This window comes from Pongo pygmaeus, chromosome 5, assembly GCF_028885625.2.
Source record: "Pongo pygmaeus isolate AG05252 chromosome 5, NHGRI_mPonPyg2-v2.0_pri, whole genome shotgun sequence".
NCBI lineage: Eukaryota > Metazoa > Chordata > Mammalia > Primates > Hominidae > Pongo > Pongo pygmaeus.
Window position 1 is genome coordinate 86,862,947 of NC_072378.2, and position 16,263 is coordinate 86,879,209.

Below are 16,263 nucleotides of genomic sequence, written 5' to 3' on the forward strand. Positions count from 1 at the left end.
CACGTGATGTTATTCCAGAGTCAGGTTGGAATTTTCTTATTGCTACAGTATATTTTACCAGTCTTAAGATCTCCGTTTTAATGTTAATGCTGGTCAGTTGTGTCTAACCTCCAAGGGGAGGAAGGTATAATGAGGCATATCCAACCGCCCACCCCTTCTCATCAGGGCCTGAACTCATTTTTCAGGGTTTTTTTGAGATTACCTTGGCCAAGACAGAGGTCCATTCCTTTCGGGGGTGGGTGGGTGATGGTGGTGCTTAGAATTTTATTTTTGGTTTTTGTATAGTCTCTTCTCACACTGCTAGAAAGAACCACCTGAGGCTGGGTAACTTATAAAGAAAAGAGGTTTCATTAGCTCACAGTTCCACAGGCTGTACAGGAGGTATGGCTCCAGAGGCCTCAGGAAACTTACAATCATGGTGGAAGAGGAAACAAGCACGTCTTACCATGGCGCAGGAGAGAGAAAGAAAGAGAGTGTGAAGGGGGAAGTGCTACACTCTTATAAACAAACAGATCTTCTGAGAACTCCATCATGGGAATGGCAAGGGGGAAGTCTGCCCCATGATTCAGTGACCTCTCACCAGGCCCCTCCTTCAACACAAGGGGACTATTATTCCATATGAGATTTGGGTGGGGACACAGAGCCAAACCATATCAGTTTTCACGTGTATCCCAACAAACTTAAACATCAGCAAAGTATGTGCAAACCAGCATCCCTATATCTATTCTTGTCTCAACTGCACCTGCATACATCCTGCATGTCGGACTCTCAAGGCCCTAACGTAATGGCAGAGTATTAACTCTACGCTTAAATGACTGTTCCCCTGAAGTAGGGGTAGGAGGAGATCAGATCTAGCTTTCTTTCCCAAATCAGAATGCTTTCCACTTTCATGAAATAAACATACTTCTAGGAGATGTCTTCTTTTATTTATACAAACATACACACCGAACTGGAAGGTAATTTGAAGTTGGGAGGTGGAAAACTAAAGGTCAAAAAGGGAAGAAAGCAAAAACGTCCCTTGCACACTCCAGCCCGCAGACCCCAAGGACGGGCGCGAGGTCCTCAGAGCCGTAAGGGCTAGCGCTGGGTGGGTCCCCGCAGCCCCGCGCCGCTGCGCCGCAGCCTCCGGAAGACAGGGGACGCTGTGGCGCCGGGCCGGGCGCGCTCCGCCGCTCTCTCTAGCAGGCGGGGCGGTGAAGCGGGGCGGGGCGTCTCGGGCGCGGAGAGGAGGTGACCCCGCGAAAGGTAAGCGGCGGCTTCGGTGGTGTTGAGTGGCTGGGCGCCGGCCTAGAGGGGACGGTGCGGCCGCACCATCACGCTCCAGTCTCTGTCCTTCCCGGCTGCCCTGCCGGCCTCTCTCCCAGGGAGGGAGCGTCCTCTCGGGCAGCCGAAATCTTTGCCTCTCCATGGACTCCCTGTACCCGCACCCCAAGTCTTGGTGGAGCTCTCTGGCCCCACAGAGCCCATTTCCCGTACTCACCTTGCGGGCTCCGGACAGTCTGTTCGGTGCTTCATCCATGGACACCCCCACCCCGAGAACTCTCTCGTTTCCTGCAGTTTCTTAGTGTCCTGGCTCACCAGACTCATAGGGGAACATGGTGGTGTTTTCAGGAGACGCCGCTTTTCTTTTGTCATAGTGCGGACACTCGTGCTTTTTCAGCCCTGCAACACAATGTGTAGAACTTAACTGAATGAAGTTTCTTTTGGAGGCTTCCAATGCGTCTGTCTTTGAGTAAGCCTTCCGCCGCGAACAGTAGTCCATGACATTGGGGGAAGCTGGATAAGACTCAGATTGTCAGTCCTCAGGCTGTTGCCAGCAAAGCCTTTCCCCTTTTTTCAGGGACAGTACTACATCCAAGAGGTGGAAAGATACTTTTGCTTTGTTTTGTTTTGTTTTTAGACAGTTTCGCTCTGTCGCCCAGGCTGGAATGCAGTGGCGCGATCTCGGCTCACCGCAACCTTCACCTCCTGGGTTCAGGCGATTCTCCTGCCTCAGGCTCCCGAGGAGCTGGGATTACAGGCCTGCGCCACCACACCCGGCTAATTTTTGTATTTTTAGTAGAGACGGAGTTTCACCATATTGGCCACGCTGGTTTCAAACTCCTGACCTCAAGTGATCCTGACCTCAAGCGATGCACCCGCTTCGGCCTCCCAGAGTGCTGGGATTACAGGCGTGAGGCATCCCGCCCGGCAGGAAAGATACTTTTTTAGAAAGTATATTTTACCTTGAAAACAACATATATATAATCAATTTTTAAAACTTAAGTGATTATAATTTTGTTTCTTAAATATTGTAATATACATGCAAAGGCCTTTTATCAATTTAAGAGTAAGATGGGGTGAGGTGGTGAAATACTGGTGGGCTGGAAATTGGGAGACCTAGATGATCGCACCCTCCTGGTAAAGACATCTCCTTGGGTCTGGGTTTCTCAGAAAGGGGTTTAGAAGGGGGAGTTAGACTAAATGGTGAGTATGAAAGTAGCTACCATTCATTGAACATCTGCATCCTTTAAAATGTGTTATCTTAATTAATGCACACATTTAGTACCTATCTATGCAATAGATAGTATTGCCCCTTTTATAAAGGTGGAAACTGAGAATCAGAGTTGTCACTTAAAGACACACAGCTTTTAAGTAGCAAAGTGAGAATTTGAGGTTATGCTACGTTTCCCCGCAAGCCATGAAGTTCTCTGATTCTATCCCAAACTTGTTTAAACTAATTTAAATTATTTTTAAGGTTTTCTGCCCCAAACTTCAAGTTAGTTTCTTAAGTATTAAGATAATGTGGCATGTAAAACTATAAAAAAGTGTATTATACTTTCATGAAAATATTTTGCCCATTTTATAATTCTCTGTCTTTTAAAGGAAAGGCTTTCATTATTAATAAGGTTCCTGCTCGTTAACATTTTATGATTCTGGTCATTTTGTTTTGTCTTCTTAACACTTAATTTGAAGATTAAGTGTTTCCCTTAAAGTAATTCTTATATTCTTTATATCTTAGTCTAATTTGCATGTACAATATATTAATAGGTAGTCATGTATTCTGGAATAATTCCCTGAGCAAGAATTTTACTAAAGGAGGGAAAATCATTCAAAAATGACTAGTCCTGACTCTTGGTGTAGGACCATCTGTACAGCCTCTCACATTGTGTGTTATTAATTTCAGGGGCTTACTATTCTTACGCTTTGAGATGTAAATGATTCTCATGGAGTTGGGTAAACGGGCAGCCCTTTATCTTTGCTTCTTCCTTTTTCCATTGCACGCTTCCGTCACAGGAGGATGGACAGAAGAAAAAGGTAAAGAACATTTTACCAGGGAGAAACGAATGAAGTAAATACCCCTTAGTTTAGACCTTTTTTACAGGCAGCTGTGAAATGTTCTACTCTCCTCCATTTTTTTAAAGAAAAGATAAATAACAGTTTCTTAATCATGCATAGAAAAGGGAACAAGAAGTGGGTGATGGAAAAATGAAGAAGAAATAAGAGTGGCGCAGATTGCACAGCCAGGCATGCCTGATTAATTATTTTGCAGGTAGGCCCGCACACAAATTAATCACAAAATTACTTAGCCAAGAGCAGTGTAATGCCAGGTTCCCAGCATCCCTGCTAATATGTGTGTATGTATGTTTTATGTCATTACTGTTTTAACACAGTAAATGAGGTTTTTAAATCCAGCTTAAAAATAAATAGATCTTCAAAGTGATAACTGGAGATTGGTCAATATCATATGTAAGTAAATGAGTGACAGCTGCAGTGGAAACAGAAAGTAAGAGAAGAAGGTGGAGAAACTAGTGGGAAGACTAAGAAAGTTCTGATGGAAGTGTGCTAGATATTAACTGGTTTTGTCTTAGGTGAGTGGTAATGTCAGAGTAAGTTATTGCCATGCCTTGACCTTATGATTAGTTCCGCAGCTTTTAAAATTGGAACTTGTATTAGTTTTGTACTTGAAAATAGCTAGTCAACTTAAACTTCAGGATTAAAAGTTTACTTGGTAAAATACAGATTTGTTTTCCCCAAAACAATTTACACATCTGTGAAGAAATGACTAAGGTTTTGCATTGTACCTGTTTTATTTATTCAACTGGCACATCTTGAATTTATTCTTCGGCCATACTTGTACAGCTCTGTGGGCTGGCATGTGAACAAATACAGAAGAATTTTCTCATATGTAGAAAAGGTTTTTTTTTTGTTTTTGTTGTTGTTTTTAAAATAGTTATATATAACAAATTCTTGGCTGCTAAGACCCTTTCTGGTCTCAGTAATCTGAATTTTTTTTAACAAAGTATAGATGGTTGTTAAAAAGTGTTAGTTTGATCGATGGTGTAAATAAGTTCATGCAATTTTGGGAGAACTGTTGTATCATCAGTGACTGTGGCTCATAAAGGAGAAGCAGCAATAAAACTGAGCTGTTTTGCATGGTACTGGTACCAAAACAGAGATATAGATCAATGGAACAGAACAGAGCCCTCAGAAATAATGCCACATATCTACAACTATCTGATCTTTGACAAACCTGACAAAAACAAGAAATGGGGAAAGGATTCCCTATTTAATAAATGGTGCTGGGAAAACTGGCTAGCCATATGTAGAAAGCTGAAACTGGATCCCTTCCTTACACCTTATACAAAAATCAATTCAAGATGGATTAAAGACTTAAACGTTAGGCCTAAAACCATAAAAACCCTAGAAGAAAACCTAGGCATTACCATTCAGGACATAGGCGTGGGCAAGGACTTCATGTCTAAAACACCAAAAGCAATGGCAACAAAAGCCAAAATTGACAAATGGGATCTAATTAAACTCAAGAGCTTCTGCACAGCAAAAGAAACTACCATCAGAGTGAACAGGCAACCTACAAAATGGGAGAAAATTTTCTCAACCTACTCATCTGACAAAGGGCTAATATCCAGAATCTACAATGAACTCGAACAAATTTACAAGAAAAAAACAAACAACCCCATCAAAAAGTGGGCAAAGGATATGAACAGACACTTCTCAAAAGAAGACATTTATGCAGCCAACAGACACATGAAAAAATGCTCATCATCACTGGCCATCAGAGAAATGCAAATCAAAACCACAATGAGATACCATCTCACACCAGTTAGAATGGTGATCATTAAAAAGTCAGGAAACAACAGGTGCTGGAGAGGATGTGGAGAAATAGGAACACTTTTACACTGTTGGTGGGACTGTAAACTAGTTCAACCATTGTGGAAGTCAATGTGGTGATTCCTCAGGGATCTAGAACTAGAAATACCATTTGACCCAGCCATCCTATTACTGGATATATACCCAAAGGACTATAAATCATGCTGCTGTAAGGACACATGCACACGTATGTTTATTGCGGCACTATTCACAATAGCAAAGACTTGGAACCAACCCAAATGTCCAACAATGATAGAGTGCATTAAGAAAATGTGGCACATATACACCATGGAATACTATGCAGCCATAAAAAAGGATGAGTTCATGTCCTTTGTAGGGACATGGATGAAATTGGAAATCATCATTCTCAGTAAACTATCGCAAGGACAAAAAACCAAACACCGCATGTTCTCACTCATAGATGGAAGTTGAACAGTGAGAACACATGGACACAGGAAGGGGAACATCACACTCTGGGGACTGTTGTGGGGTGGGGGGAGGGGGGAGGGATAGTGTTAGGAGATATACCTAATGCTAAATGACGAGTTAATGGGTGCAGCACACCAGCATGGCACATGTATACATATGTAACTAACCTACACATTGTGCACATGTACCCTAAAACTTAAAGTATAATAATAAAAAAATAAAAATAATAAAAACTGATCTGTTTTATCCCACTTCTAATAAAAGAATGATAAATAATAGAAAATGTTACTCTCATACTTTCCAGAAAGTCAATAACAGTGGAAATTGTGGTATATTAAATCTTTTAAAATATACATGTGAGTTTCCAGTCAAAATATTATTTGTCATTTCTAGCAAAGAGTTTAATAAACAGTGAATTATTAAGGTGAATGTGAGTGTCTGGGAGTTGCAGTATTAACAAATACTACCCTGATTCATTATAAAGGAAATATAGGTTCTGCTAAGGAAAAAAGGAGATAAGCAATCTTACAACTAAAATTAAGTCATCACAATTAGCATTAGAACGCTATATAACTATATAGTTTTTTACAGACATATTTCATATAGGTTGAATTTCATAACACTCAGCATCAGTGCATCCATTTAATTTTAAAATAGTGACATTTTTGTTAGCTGTAACTAGTCTCTCTCTTTCTCTTTCTCCCCCCTCCTCCCCCCATATGTATATATAAATGACAGCAGATCCCTTGTGAATAGATTAATGCCCTCCCTGAGGGGATGATTAACTCACTCCACACCTGAAGTCCAAAATTGTATACAGTATATAATTTTATATACCCCAGGAGTAGAGTAATAATATATCATGTAAATTGTATGTTACAATACATTATTGTTTAATATATAATTATGTTAATAAATTACACATGTTATAATTAATATATAATTATATGTAACATAATTTTTTATAATTTTGGACATCAGGTGTGGAGTGAGTTCATCATCCTCAATTCCTGGCACATTATCATCCACACAAAGTGTATGTAATAAACTGTGTTCTGAGGACCCTTCTGTGCTCTGCAATATGAACTTCTATACCCATCTTTTCCATTACCTTGTTTTTCTTCCCAATGAACATCTGTTTTCTATAGGCTATCTTTGTTTTAAATACACACAGCTGTTTTCCAATAATAAACGGAAAAATGCTGTTTATGTCAGTTTCTGGTTACAACGACTTTTACCTTTGTATATTTGCTTTTTCAGGCCTTTGTAGTATTTTTATCTAATGCCTCAGTTTCATCTAGTGGCACACTCTGAGGCTGAGATTCAGCCCTAATAACATGGCCATGGGCTAACTATTTTCTTCCTAATCTTCCTTATAGGTTTGGCTGTTGACAGACTATAATACTGCTTCCACTTTAATGATGGCTTCATTTTGCATTTTCTTTTGCTATCTTAGCCCATTTGTGTTGCTATAAAGGAATACTGAGGCTGGGCAATTTATGAAGAAAAGAAGTTTATTTGGTTCATGGTTCTGCAGGCTGTACAGGAAGCATGGTGTCAGCCTCTGTTTCTGGTGAGGGGCTCAGGTTGCCTCCACTCATGGTGGAAGGTGATGGTGATCTGGCATGTGCAGAAATCACATGGTAAGAGAGGAAGCAAGAAAGAGAGGGGAGGTACTAGGCTTTTTTTAACAACCAGCTCTCCAGGAGAATAACAGAGTGAGAACTCACTTGCTCCCCACCCTCCCCCAGGGAGGGTATTAATCTATTCATGAGGGATCCACCCCCATGACCCAAACACCTCCCACTAGGCCTCACCTCCGACATTGGAAATCAGATTTCAACATGAGGTTTGGGAGACAAATATCCAAACTATAGCACCCACATTTATAGTCAAACAAGTTTTTAGCACAGGGAGAAACATCACTGACACCTGTTATAGGCACCTGGTGGCCAACATTTGTTACTTAAATTCTAAATACCTTTATAAACACCATCATGGCTAAGAGAAGAAAAATGAAACACCAGCAGTGCTCATTAGAAGAAAAAAATGTTGGTAGTGGAAGCAGTAGATTGCTGCCACAACAAAGGAGAAATAGCAAAGGAATTTAACACCACTACCCCAACATTGTTCACATTTTTGAAAGATTGAACCAAGATTGGAGAGAAAGTTTAAAAAGGGATTCTGGGACTAAAGCAAAAGTGAATGTGAGGTCCTTTTTATCACTGTTTTTGCATGATATCAGGTTCGTGCAAGAAATGGGCATGTAACTGCTGTAGAAAGCATTGGATTTTTGCCAACGTTAGGAATTGCGTTAGTCTCTTCTTGCATCACTATAAAGAAATACCTGATGCTGGGTAGTTTATAAAGCAAAGAGGTTTAATTGGCTCACGGTTCAGCAGGCCGTACAGAAAGCATGGTACCAGCATCTGCCCCTGGTGAGGGCTTCAGGAAGCTTTCAGTTGTGGTGGAAGATTAAGTGGGAGCAGGCACGTCACATGGTGAGACAGGCAGCAAGAGGGAGGGGAAGAAGTGTCACACGTAAACAACCAGATCTCACATGAACTCATAGAGTAAGAACTCGCTCATTACCACAAGGATGGCACCAAGCCATTGATGAGGGATCTGCTCCCGTGATCCAAATGCCTCCCACCAGGCTCCACCTTCAACACTGGGGATTACAATTCAACTTGAGATTTAGAGGGGACAAACATCCAGAGCTTATCAGGCATGGTGAGTTTCAAGCAAGTGTGGGCTGCCTGAACAAACTTTGGGCATATTCTGGAATTGTTTCACAAGTTGCCTGTAGTGAAGAAAACACTTTCAGTAGAGAAAGTTATTAACTTACATGCAGGAGAAATTTAAAAACAAAAACAAGAATTGCTGGTTACAGCTTCAATGGCTTGTTTGTTTGTTCGTTTGTTTTTGGATACGGGGTCTAGCTGTGTTGCCCAGGCTGGTCTCAGACTCCTGGGTTCAAGCAGTCCTACTACCTCTTCCTCCCAAAATAGTGGGATTACAGGTGTGAGCCACCCCGCCCAGCCTGAATGGTGTTTTAAATGCTGATGAAACAGGTGTTCTTGTTACCTTAGCATATGCTTCATGCCAAAGGTAGACTCTGCAAAGGAAATAAACAGATTGATGATTGGTGTATGCTACTGTAATGCATTCTGGAACAATTGTCTTTGGCAAGTCAGCTAACTCTCAGTGCTTCAGAAATGTTCCCCCTTGATTACCAAGCCAATACACATGCCTGAATAATGAGAAATGTGTTACTGAATGGCTGTTAAAGATTGACAAGGGAATGCAAGGAGCAATACACAGTATGCTCTTGCCGATAGACAGTTGCTCTGCCCACAACATACTCCCACACTTGGATCATGTAGGGGTTGAGTTTTTCCCATTGAACTACACAGCCATTCTGCAGCCATTGGATCAGGGTACAGTTGGCACAATGAAAGCTCACTTCTGAAAGCAGTTGTTGGAACAACTCTTTCTAAATGTAGAGCATGAAGAAAAAAATGGAGAAAAGCAACATGAATAAGCCATTGACATGATTGCAGGGACTTGGTGATCTATAAAGTTATCTGTAATCATGAAATGTTAGCGAAACACAGTTATGATTCCTGTGGAATCGCCTGAGGTCTTCCTGTAAGAAGACTGCAACCAAATGTGGTATTTGAACCAATTTAGCACTCAACTGCTACTGTCGTTGATGTCTCAAACCAGTTTGATTTTGAAAACTGTGTGGCTACAGATAGCAATTTAACTATTTCCCAAGTTAGCAAATCCTGAAGTTGCTACAGGAGTGCTAACTGAAGTAAAAATTGAACAAGAAAGCCACGGTGGTAACGATGAAGAAGGCAACAATGATAATCATGATATGCATGAGGAATAAGTGATGGAACCAGCAACAGTGAACATTTCTGAAGCCTTTGCAAGTGTAGAAAGTGCTTAGAACATTCCTTTTTCTTCAAGCAGATGTTCCTCTTGAGGTGCGTACCCAATTAAGTGATACAGATGAACATTCAGTGACTACTGCAACACAAAGTATTTTGAAAAGCCAAGCTCCTAGTTTTCTCCTTAACTACGAAGTTGCGAAAATATTGATTTTATAAAGTCTATAAAATAGTAAGCTTAATGAATACTTATACTGGCCAGGTATGGTGGCTCATGCCTGTAATCCCAGCACTTTGGGAGGCAGAGGCAGGTTTGCTTTGTTCAGAAGTTTGAGACCAGCCTGGGCAACATGGCGAGACCCTGCCCCTACCAAAAAAAAAAAAAAAAAAAAAAAAGTCAGGTGTGGTGCATGCCTGTAGTCCTAGCTACCTGGGAGGTTGAGGTGGGAGGATCACTTGAGCCTAGGTGTTTGAGGCTGCAGACTGCAGTGAGCTGTGATCACACCACTGCACGTGCATTCCAGTCTAGGCAATTGAGTAAGACTCTGTCTCAAAAAAAAAAAAAAGCCCCAATGTGTGTTTAAATATGAATGTTTGGCTCTTAACTTTTATTTTATAACATTTACTGTACAGTGATTGCAGCATTTCCCCCAAATAATTTTATTATATTGTCATTTATGTCCATCTTTGGAAGCTTTCTTTCTCTACCTCCCCTCTTTCAACCCTCACCTCCCATCCCAGCATTAGATGGCAGAGATGATAAAATAAGCTTTTGCCTAATAATACCTAGAAGAGAAAAATACTCCCAAAGTGCTGACATTTCAGCTAGGAAAACAAGAAGACAAAAGACACACTTGGATTTAATAGGATAGATTTAGAGTAGCTAAGATAAAAAAGGATATTCAGATTAAGGAGATAGCAGGGCATATCCTACCCAGAAAGTTGCTGATTGACAATGGAGGAGTAAGTACAAACAGTTCCTTATCCTTACTGCTTGGGAAAATGAGTTCGTGTGTGGGCTAGTGGAGGAAGACAGAGGAGCAGTGGGGGAAACTGGCCAGGAGTGAATCTGTAGGAGAAGATAATGAGCAAAGGAATGCTGGTCCTTCTCTCAGGTTGGTGTTCTGGAGGGGCTGTTGAAAGGTGAGGAGGAGTGAAAGCAAGGAACTAAAGAAAGGAACAGATAACCTACTGGCCTCACCTACTTTTAGTCCTGGTTGCATATGATACAACGTGACTCAGACCAACAAACAATTCTCCAGTCTTCTATAAAAGTAGGAAAACAACCTTTGCCCACCACTTTTATTTTGAGATGAAAGTTAAAATAATGAACAAAATTACTAAATTAAAGTTAAAGCACCATTTACAAAGTGCATTATACAAAGTAATAAGATAACTGACAATGACATTTGGTATGTATCTGGGTTGGAATTCAAAGAAAGAATTTAAGAATTACTTTTTAAAGAAATTTATCAGAGAAGCACAATTATGAAGGGAAAAAAATATTATTTTGTTTTTAGATAATAAATCATCATTGATCAAGATGTCTTCAGCACCTGAGCCTCCAACATTCAAAAAGGAACCACCCAAAGAGAAAGACTTTCAAAGCCCAGGGCTCAGAGGGGTGCGCACAACAACCTTATTTCGTGCCGTGAATCCAGAGCTCTTCATTAAACCTGTAAGAAATACATCCAGGATAAGACTTTATGTTTAATCCAACCAGACTGTCAGAAAGTTCTAATTTTCTTGTAATTGATTTTATCATGGAAATTTTGTGTTGACAAGTAGGACCTCTCTGTGAATAAAAGCAGGTGGAAGGACGATTGTAAATGCTGTTTCACATATAAATACACATATAAAAGTAAATATTTTAAGGGCATTTGAGAGTTATAATGAAAAATGGTTTCCCTTTAATGGATTGGCTTCTCAAACTATCTAAAGTACTATTTTAATAGTTGCATTAATTTGAAGACAACTTTTGTTGTTTGATCAGGTACTATTAGGTAAATAAGACCTTCCATTTAAGCAAGGAAACCACAATGAAAATCTGACTGTTCTTAACATACTGCAATTCTAGCCTGTAGGTAATATTTTTATCTAAGCAATATTACAGATACTTTGTGAAAAATTCCAAAACATTTGATTTGATGATATTCATTTATTTATTAGAGGTTCTGTCACCTAGGCTGTAGTGCAGTGGTACAGTCATAGCTCACTGCAGCTTCAAACCCCTGGGCTCAAGGGATCCTCGCACCTCAGCCTTCTGAGTGGCTGGGACTACAGGTGCACACTTTCATGCCTGGCTCATTTTTAAAATTTTTTGTAGAGATGGTGTGTCAGTATATTGCCCAAACTGGTTTTGAACTCCTGGCCTTAAGCAATTCTCCCACCTCAGCCTCCGAAATTGTTGGGATTACAGGCATGAACCACCATGCCTGGCTGAGTTTATTTTTGAATAAATGTAGATTCTATTTTAAAATAAATGTAAAATCAAATTAAAATAAAATATGATAAATATTTAAGTGTGTTGAATCTGATTAGAATTTTAGTAACATAGTTACCAATGTAAACTGTCTTAAAGTTAAATAGATCAACTTAATCAGATCATTAAATCAAGGTAAAATATTTTAAAAGCTTTGAACTAATGTGTTCTTTTAATTGCTAAAAGCATTTCAAGAATTGTAAATTTAAACTGCTCTGAGTCTGTGTCCTTTCTTAGGTGTTCATCTAAGTGAAAAAGTTTGACCCTTATTTTGAAATAGAAATGTCACCTAAAGGAAGAAATTGAGGCAAATTAATATAGGTAGGGAGTTTATTTGGGCCAAGGTTGAGGACTGCAGTCTGGGAAACACTTCGGAGTAACCCTGGGAAGCACTCTGGAGAGCAAAGGAGAGGCTGGAGTTTTTAAGACAAAAGATGAGTCAGGAGAGGGGGCAAGTACAAAAGTTGCTTTTCAGTAATTTTCATTGGTTTGCAGAAATGACATTGATTAGTAATTGTACATTGTTGAACTACAGAGTATGAGTTATAATGTCTAGTGGATGGCATTGTAAGGTTAATATATAGCTATTGGTGGTGTCAGTCCAGAGCCCACATAGCAAGGGCTTCAAAATTATTACTTAGCTCAAGACATGACTACTATCTCATTCCAGTGCCTCTCTGGGCCTGATAATTTAAAGGGGGCTCACATTTCTCAGTTAAAGAGTTTCTTTTATTTCTCAGTAGTGGTACAGCAGGTATGGTGACAGAAGCAGAAACTATTATTTGTATCACTATTGTGCATTTACATTGACCTAAGAAAGGCCAACTCGTTGAGTGTGAACATGCAAAGAAAAGGGTCTCAGGTATCGTTTCAGGAGTAACAAAGTTAATAGACAAAATACTTTTCTGGAGTTGTGAACATCTTTCCTGCATTTAAAAGCTTTTTTTTTTTTTTTTGGCTGGGTATCATGACTCATGTCTGCGATCTCAGTACTTTGGGAGGCTGAGGTAGAGGGATCTCTTGAGGCCAGGAGTTCAACATACTGAGACTCTTATCTCTACAAAAAAATTTTAAATTAGTCTGGCCACAGTGGCTCATGCCAAGGTGGGCGGATCACTTGAAGTCAGGAGTTTGAAACCAGCTGGCCAACATGGTGAAACCCTGTATTTATTAAAAATACAAAAAAATTAGCCAGGCATGGTGTGCACAACTGTAGTCCCAGCTTGGGAGGCTGAGGCGGGAAAATCGCTTGAGCCCAGGAGTTTGAGACTGCAGTGAGCTATGATTGCACCATTGCACTGGGCAACAGAGTGAGATCCTGTCTCTTAACAACAACAACACAGCTTTTCTGTGTGTGTGTGTGTGTGTGTTAACCTGAAAGCATCACTTTGCCTCTTAGGGTCTTGGATTGTCCAAGAGTAAATCAAGGTTAACAGCATAATAGCTGTTCCAATCACTAAATTTCTTGAGGTAATGGAGTAGTTTCCCAGCGAAGAGTGTATACATCATCATTTCTGTGCCTAATATATAAAAGGTTTTTTGCCAGTTGTTCATGAGTTGGGCAAGAAGAATAGCATGTGTACTTCATTCCTCACTTCCTAATAAAATGAACTAATTTGAGATTTGCAAATGGAGAGACTTGGGCCCAGGACCCAGGAAGTTAAGCAGCTCCTCCACTTCACACATTGAAAACTCCAGGTGCCGACCGGTTTTCCTGCCCCACTCCTTTCCCAGCTGTCACCTTCCTGAGAGTAGAGGTCTGAGATGTCCAGGGTGTAGATGGGAGAAAGACTGGAGAGGAGAAGCAAGAGTCTTCTATAATCTCTAGATAATCAGTAGTTTAGCTAATTGAATAAAGAACTGAATAAATGATTTTAATTGAAATATTGCCATGGTAATGCTACTGTTGTAATAAAGATGTGGCATGTCAGGAGGAAAGTGCAACCGATATTTTGGTCTCCTCAAATTGTTAGTCTTACTAAAGCTTTATAATTCTTTTTTCTTTGACAGAACAAACCTGTAATGGCTTTCGGATTGGTAACTCTTTCACTTTGCGTGGCATATATTGGGTATCTACATGCAACACAAGAGAATAAAAAGGACCTCTATGAAGCTATTGATAGTGAGGGGCACAGTTACATGAGGCGGAAAACATCCAAATGGGATTAGTAGTGCTGGTTACTGCAGATGGACCTTTATTAAGGGTTCTGAAATCTTCAAATGAAAGACCTTGTGAGTGTACAGTATCATGTTTCTTGTTCTAGAACATGCTAATGAAGAGAGAAGATAGCAGTTGCAACCAGACAACTGTCGTAAATTTTGTCCTTTCACAGCTACAGCCATTATCTCATTCTTTTTCCACAGAGCGAGCATCATAATATTTTTCTTTCCTTACCTCTTATAAAACTGCCATGAGAATGGAAGTTGTTTTTGTTAATTATTAAATTCTGTATAATAAAAGTACCCATGCTGTTAAATTTGCATGATGTTTTAAATATTTTAAGATGAATTATGCCAGTGCAGCTGTCATGAAAATTTACTTGTGTTTTGCTGCTTGCCAAGGAAATGTTCATGTTCTCCCTGGCATAGAACCTATATTTTTAAAGAAAGATAAATAGAAATTTTAAGGCCTGAAGTCAATATTAAAAATATGAGATATGAGAAACTGAGTTGGCTCTGACAAGTAGTTTTTATAGTGTCACAAATAGTTCATATATTTCAGTTTCCATTTTAGCTATTTTTGGGGCAGAATTTTATTTTAATGGATAAGATCCTTCCACTCAGCTACTAAAATAAGGATTAAGAATATCCCAGAGTAATTGGAGTTTTTCTTTAAAAAAAAAAAAAGTATGTTTTACTGAGGTATGGTGATTTTGACTACAACTAAATGTTATCTATTTTAGTGTTTATGTTAATTAATGTTAATTAATTTTGTTTATGTTAATTAATGTCACTGTAATGTTATAAACATAAGACCAAGTGTTCTTATAGTTATTTAAAAACTGCAACTACTCGATAGATAAGGAATAGATAAGGTCTCCTTATTGTACCAGGTTTACCTTACATACTTTTTTTTTCTTTTGAAGTTTATATGCCAGCAGGCCTTTTTGTTTTTTTTCTTTTCAGAATGTTTCTTATTCTCTGAAGCATCAGCATTTTGAAGTGTCTTTTATGGAAGTGGGGACAGAAATGGAGGTAAAAATGAGTGTAAACAAAGCCCAGCCCCACGGTCAGCACCCACTGGAGGTGAGAAGCAGAATGGCCTTGTTTGTCCTGGCACCTGGCCCAGGGGCCTAGGACAGAGGTCAAGGCTAGGCCCCTGTGTCTGGCCAGATTCTGCCTTATAGAATTAAAATCTTTCTCACAAGGGTTCTGGACTCATTTCAACCTAATTCTCCAAATCATTGTCATTGGGCCTCAGAGTAAATCTCACCTCTGAAGTCTTGCTTCAGTCGCTATTAATATTACCAAGTAATAATAACAGCACAGGCAGAGTTTATCGTAATGTTATTTTTAGTTTGTCATACTTTATTGTGGTTTTGTAAGGTACATGAAAATGTAATTATGTGTGATTTGTAGGTATTAAAGAACTTAGCTAATTGAATTTACATGGAACTAAATAAAATCTTTACTACTGAACCCCAAATATTTATTTGCTATGCCTCTCTGTATAATGTACTTCGTATAGTTTAAAATGCACTTCAGTGATACAAAATCCCTTTTAAAGACTCTTTTGTTTTTGTTTTCCCTGTGTATTTTGGCTGTCACAAAACTAGGGTTCTTCTGTTTTTAATTTACACATTTAATGACACATTGCCATCTTTTAGAATTTTTTACTATTCAACAGAATAAGTTGATGTTTGGTGGCAGAGGAGATATTAGTTGTGTGAACTGTCAAGAGATTGCAGTGCAGGAGGGCAGCAGAAACTGTGCAAGGTGCAGACTTAAGTCATGTAAGATCTATGTGAATGAACCAAAGTAACTAGAGTCAGTCAAGCACAAAGCTGTGAAAAGCAGTGTCAGGAAAGAATCATACTGGATTTTAGGAATAAGTACCTGACTATGATACTTTTTACAGAGTGGCTACAAGTTGTAAGACAGTCTTTGTGTGTGCTGAGTGTCAACAGCTGCCTGGCTATGGTTGATGTTTTCATCCTTTCTCTGTTGAATGAGGGTATAACCATCAAAAATAAAATACCTTTCAAATAGTCTGAAGATTCTGAACATTGAACTTCACGTGATCCAATCCTGTCAGTTTATGGTTAAGACAATAGGCTGAGAATGGCTAAGAGATTTACCAAA

At 39.4% G+C, this 16,263-nt stretch overlaps 1 protein-coding gene across 4 annotated transcripts; it reads left to right on the forward strand.

The window, feature by feature from the left end:
• The first annotated feature begins 1,134 nt into the window (after positions 1-1,134).
• On the forward strand, positions 1,135-15,607 carry SMIM8 (small integral membrane protein 8). Of its 4 annotated transcripts, none has more exons than XM_054491482.2 (4): positions 1,135-1,245; positions 3,277-3,297; positions 11,000-11,157; positions 13,972-15,607. In XM_054491482.2, exons 3-4 carry the CDS (start codon positions 11,023-11,025, stop codon positions 14,128-14,130), a joined length of 294 nt encoding a protein of 97 aa, XP_054347457.1. In that variant the 5' UTR covers positions 1,135-1,245; positions 3,277-3,297; positions 11,000-11,022; the 3' UTR covers positions 14,131-15,607. The 4 variants fall into 4 exon arrangements, 2 of the variants coding, with proteins under 2 accessions (XP_054347457.1, XP_063522465.1); XR_008503157.2 differs by lacking the exon at positions 3,277-3,297 and having other exon boundaries at positions 1,151-1,245; positions 13,972-14,193; positions 15,088-15,607; XM_063666395.1 differs by having other exon boundaries at positions 1,211-1,245; positions 3,167-3,297.
• The last annotated feature ends 656 nt before the right edge of the window (positions 15,608-16,263 follow it).

Coding starts and splice junctions, on each gene's coding strand:
- SMIM8 (XM_063666395.1), top strand. CDS start 3,198: ATGATTCTCATGGAGTTGGGTAAACGGGCAGCCCTTTATCTTTGCTTC. Junction 3,298..10,999: donor AGGATGGACAGAAGAAAAAG/GTAAAGAACATT, acceptor TTTTGTTTTTAG/ATAATAAATCATCATTGATC. Junction 11,158..13,971: donor CAGAGCTCTTCATTAAACCT/GTAAGAAATACA, acceptor TTTCTTTGACAG/AACAAACCTGTAATGGCTTT.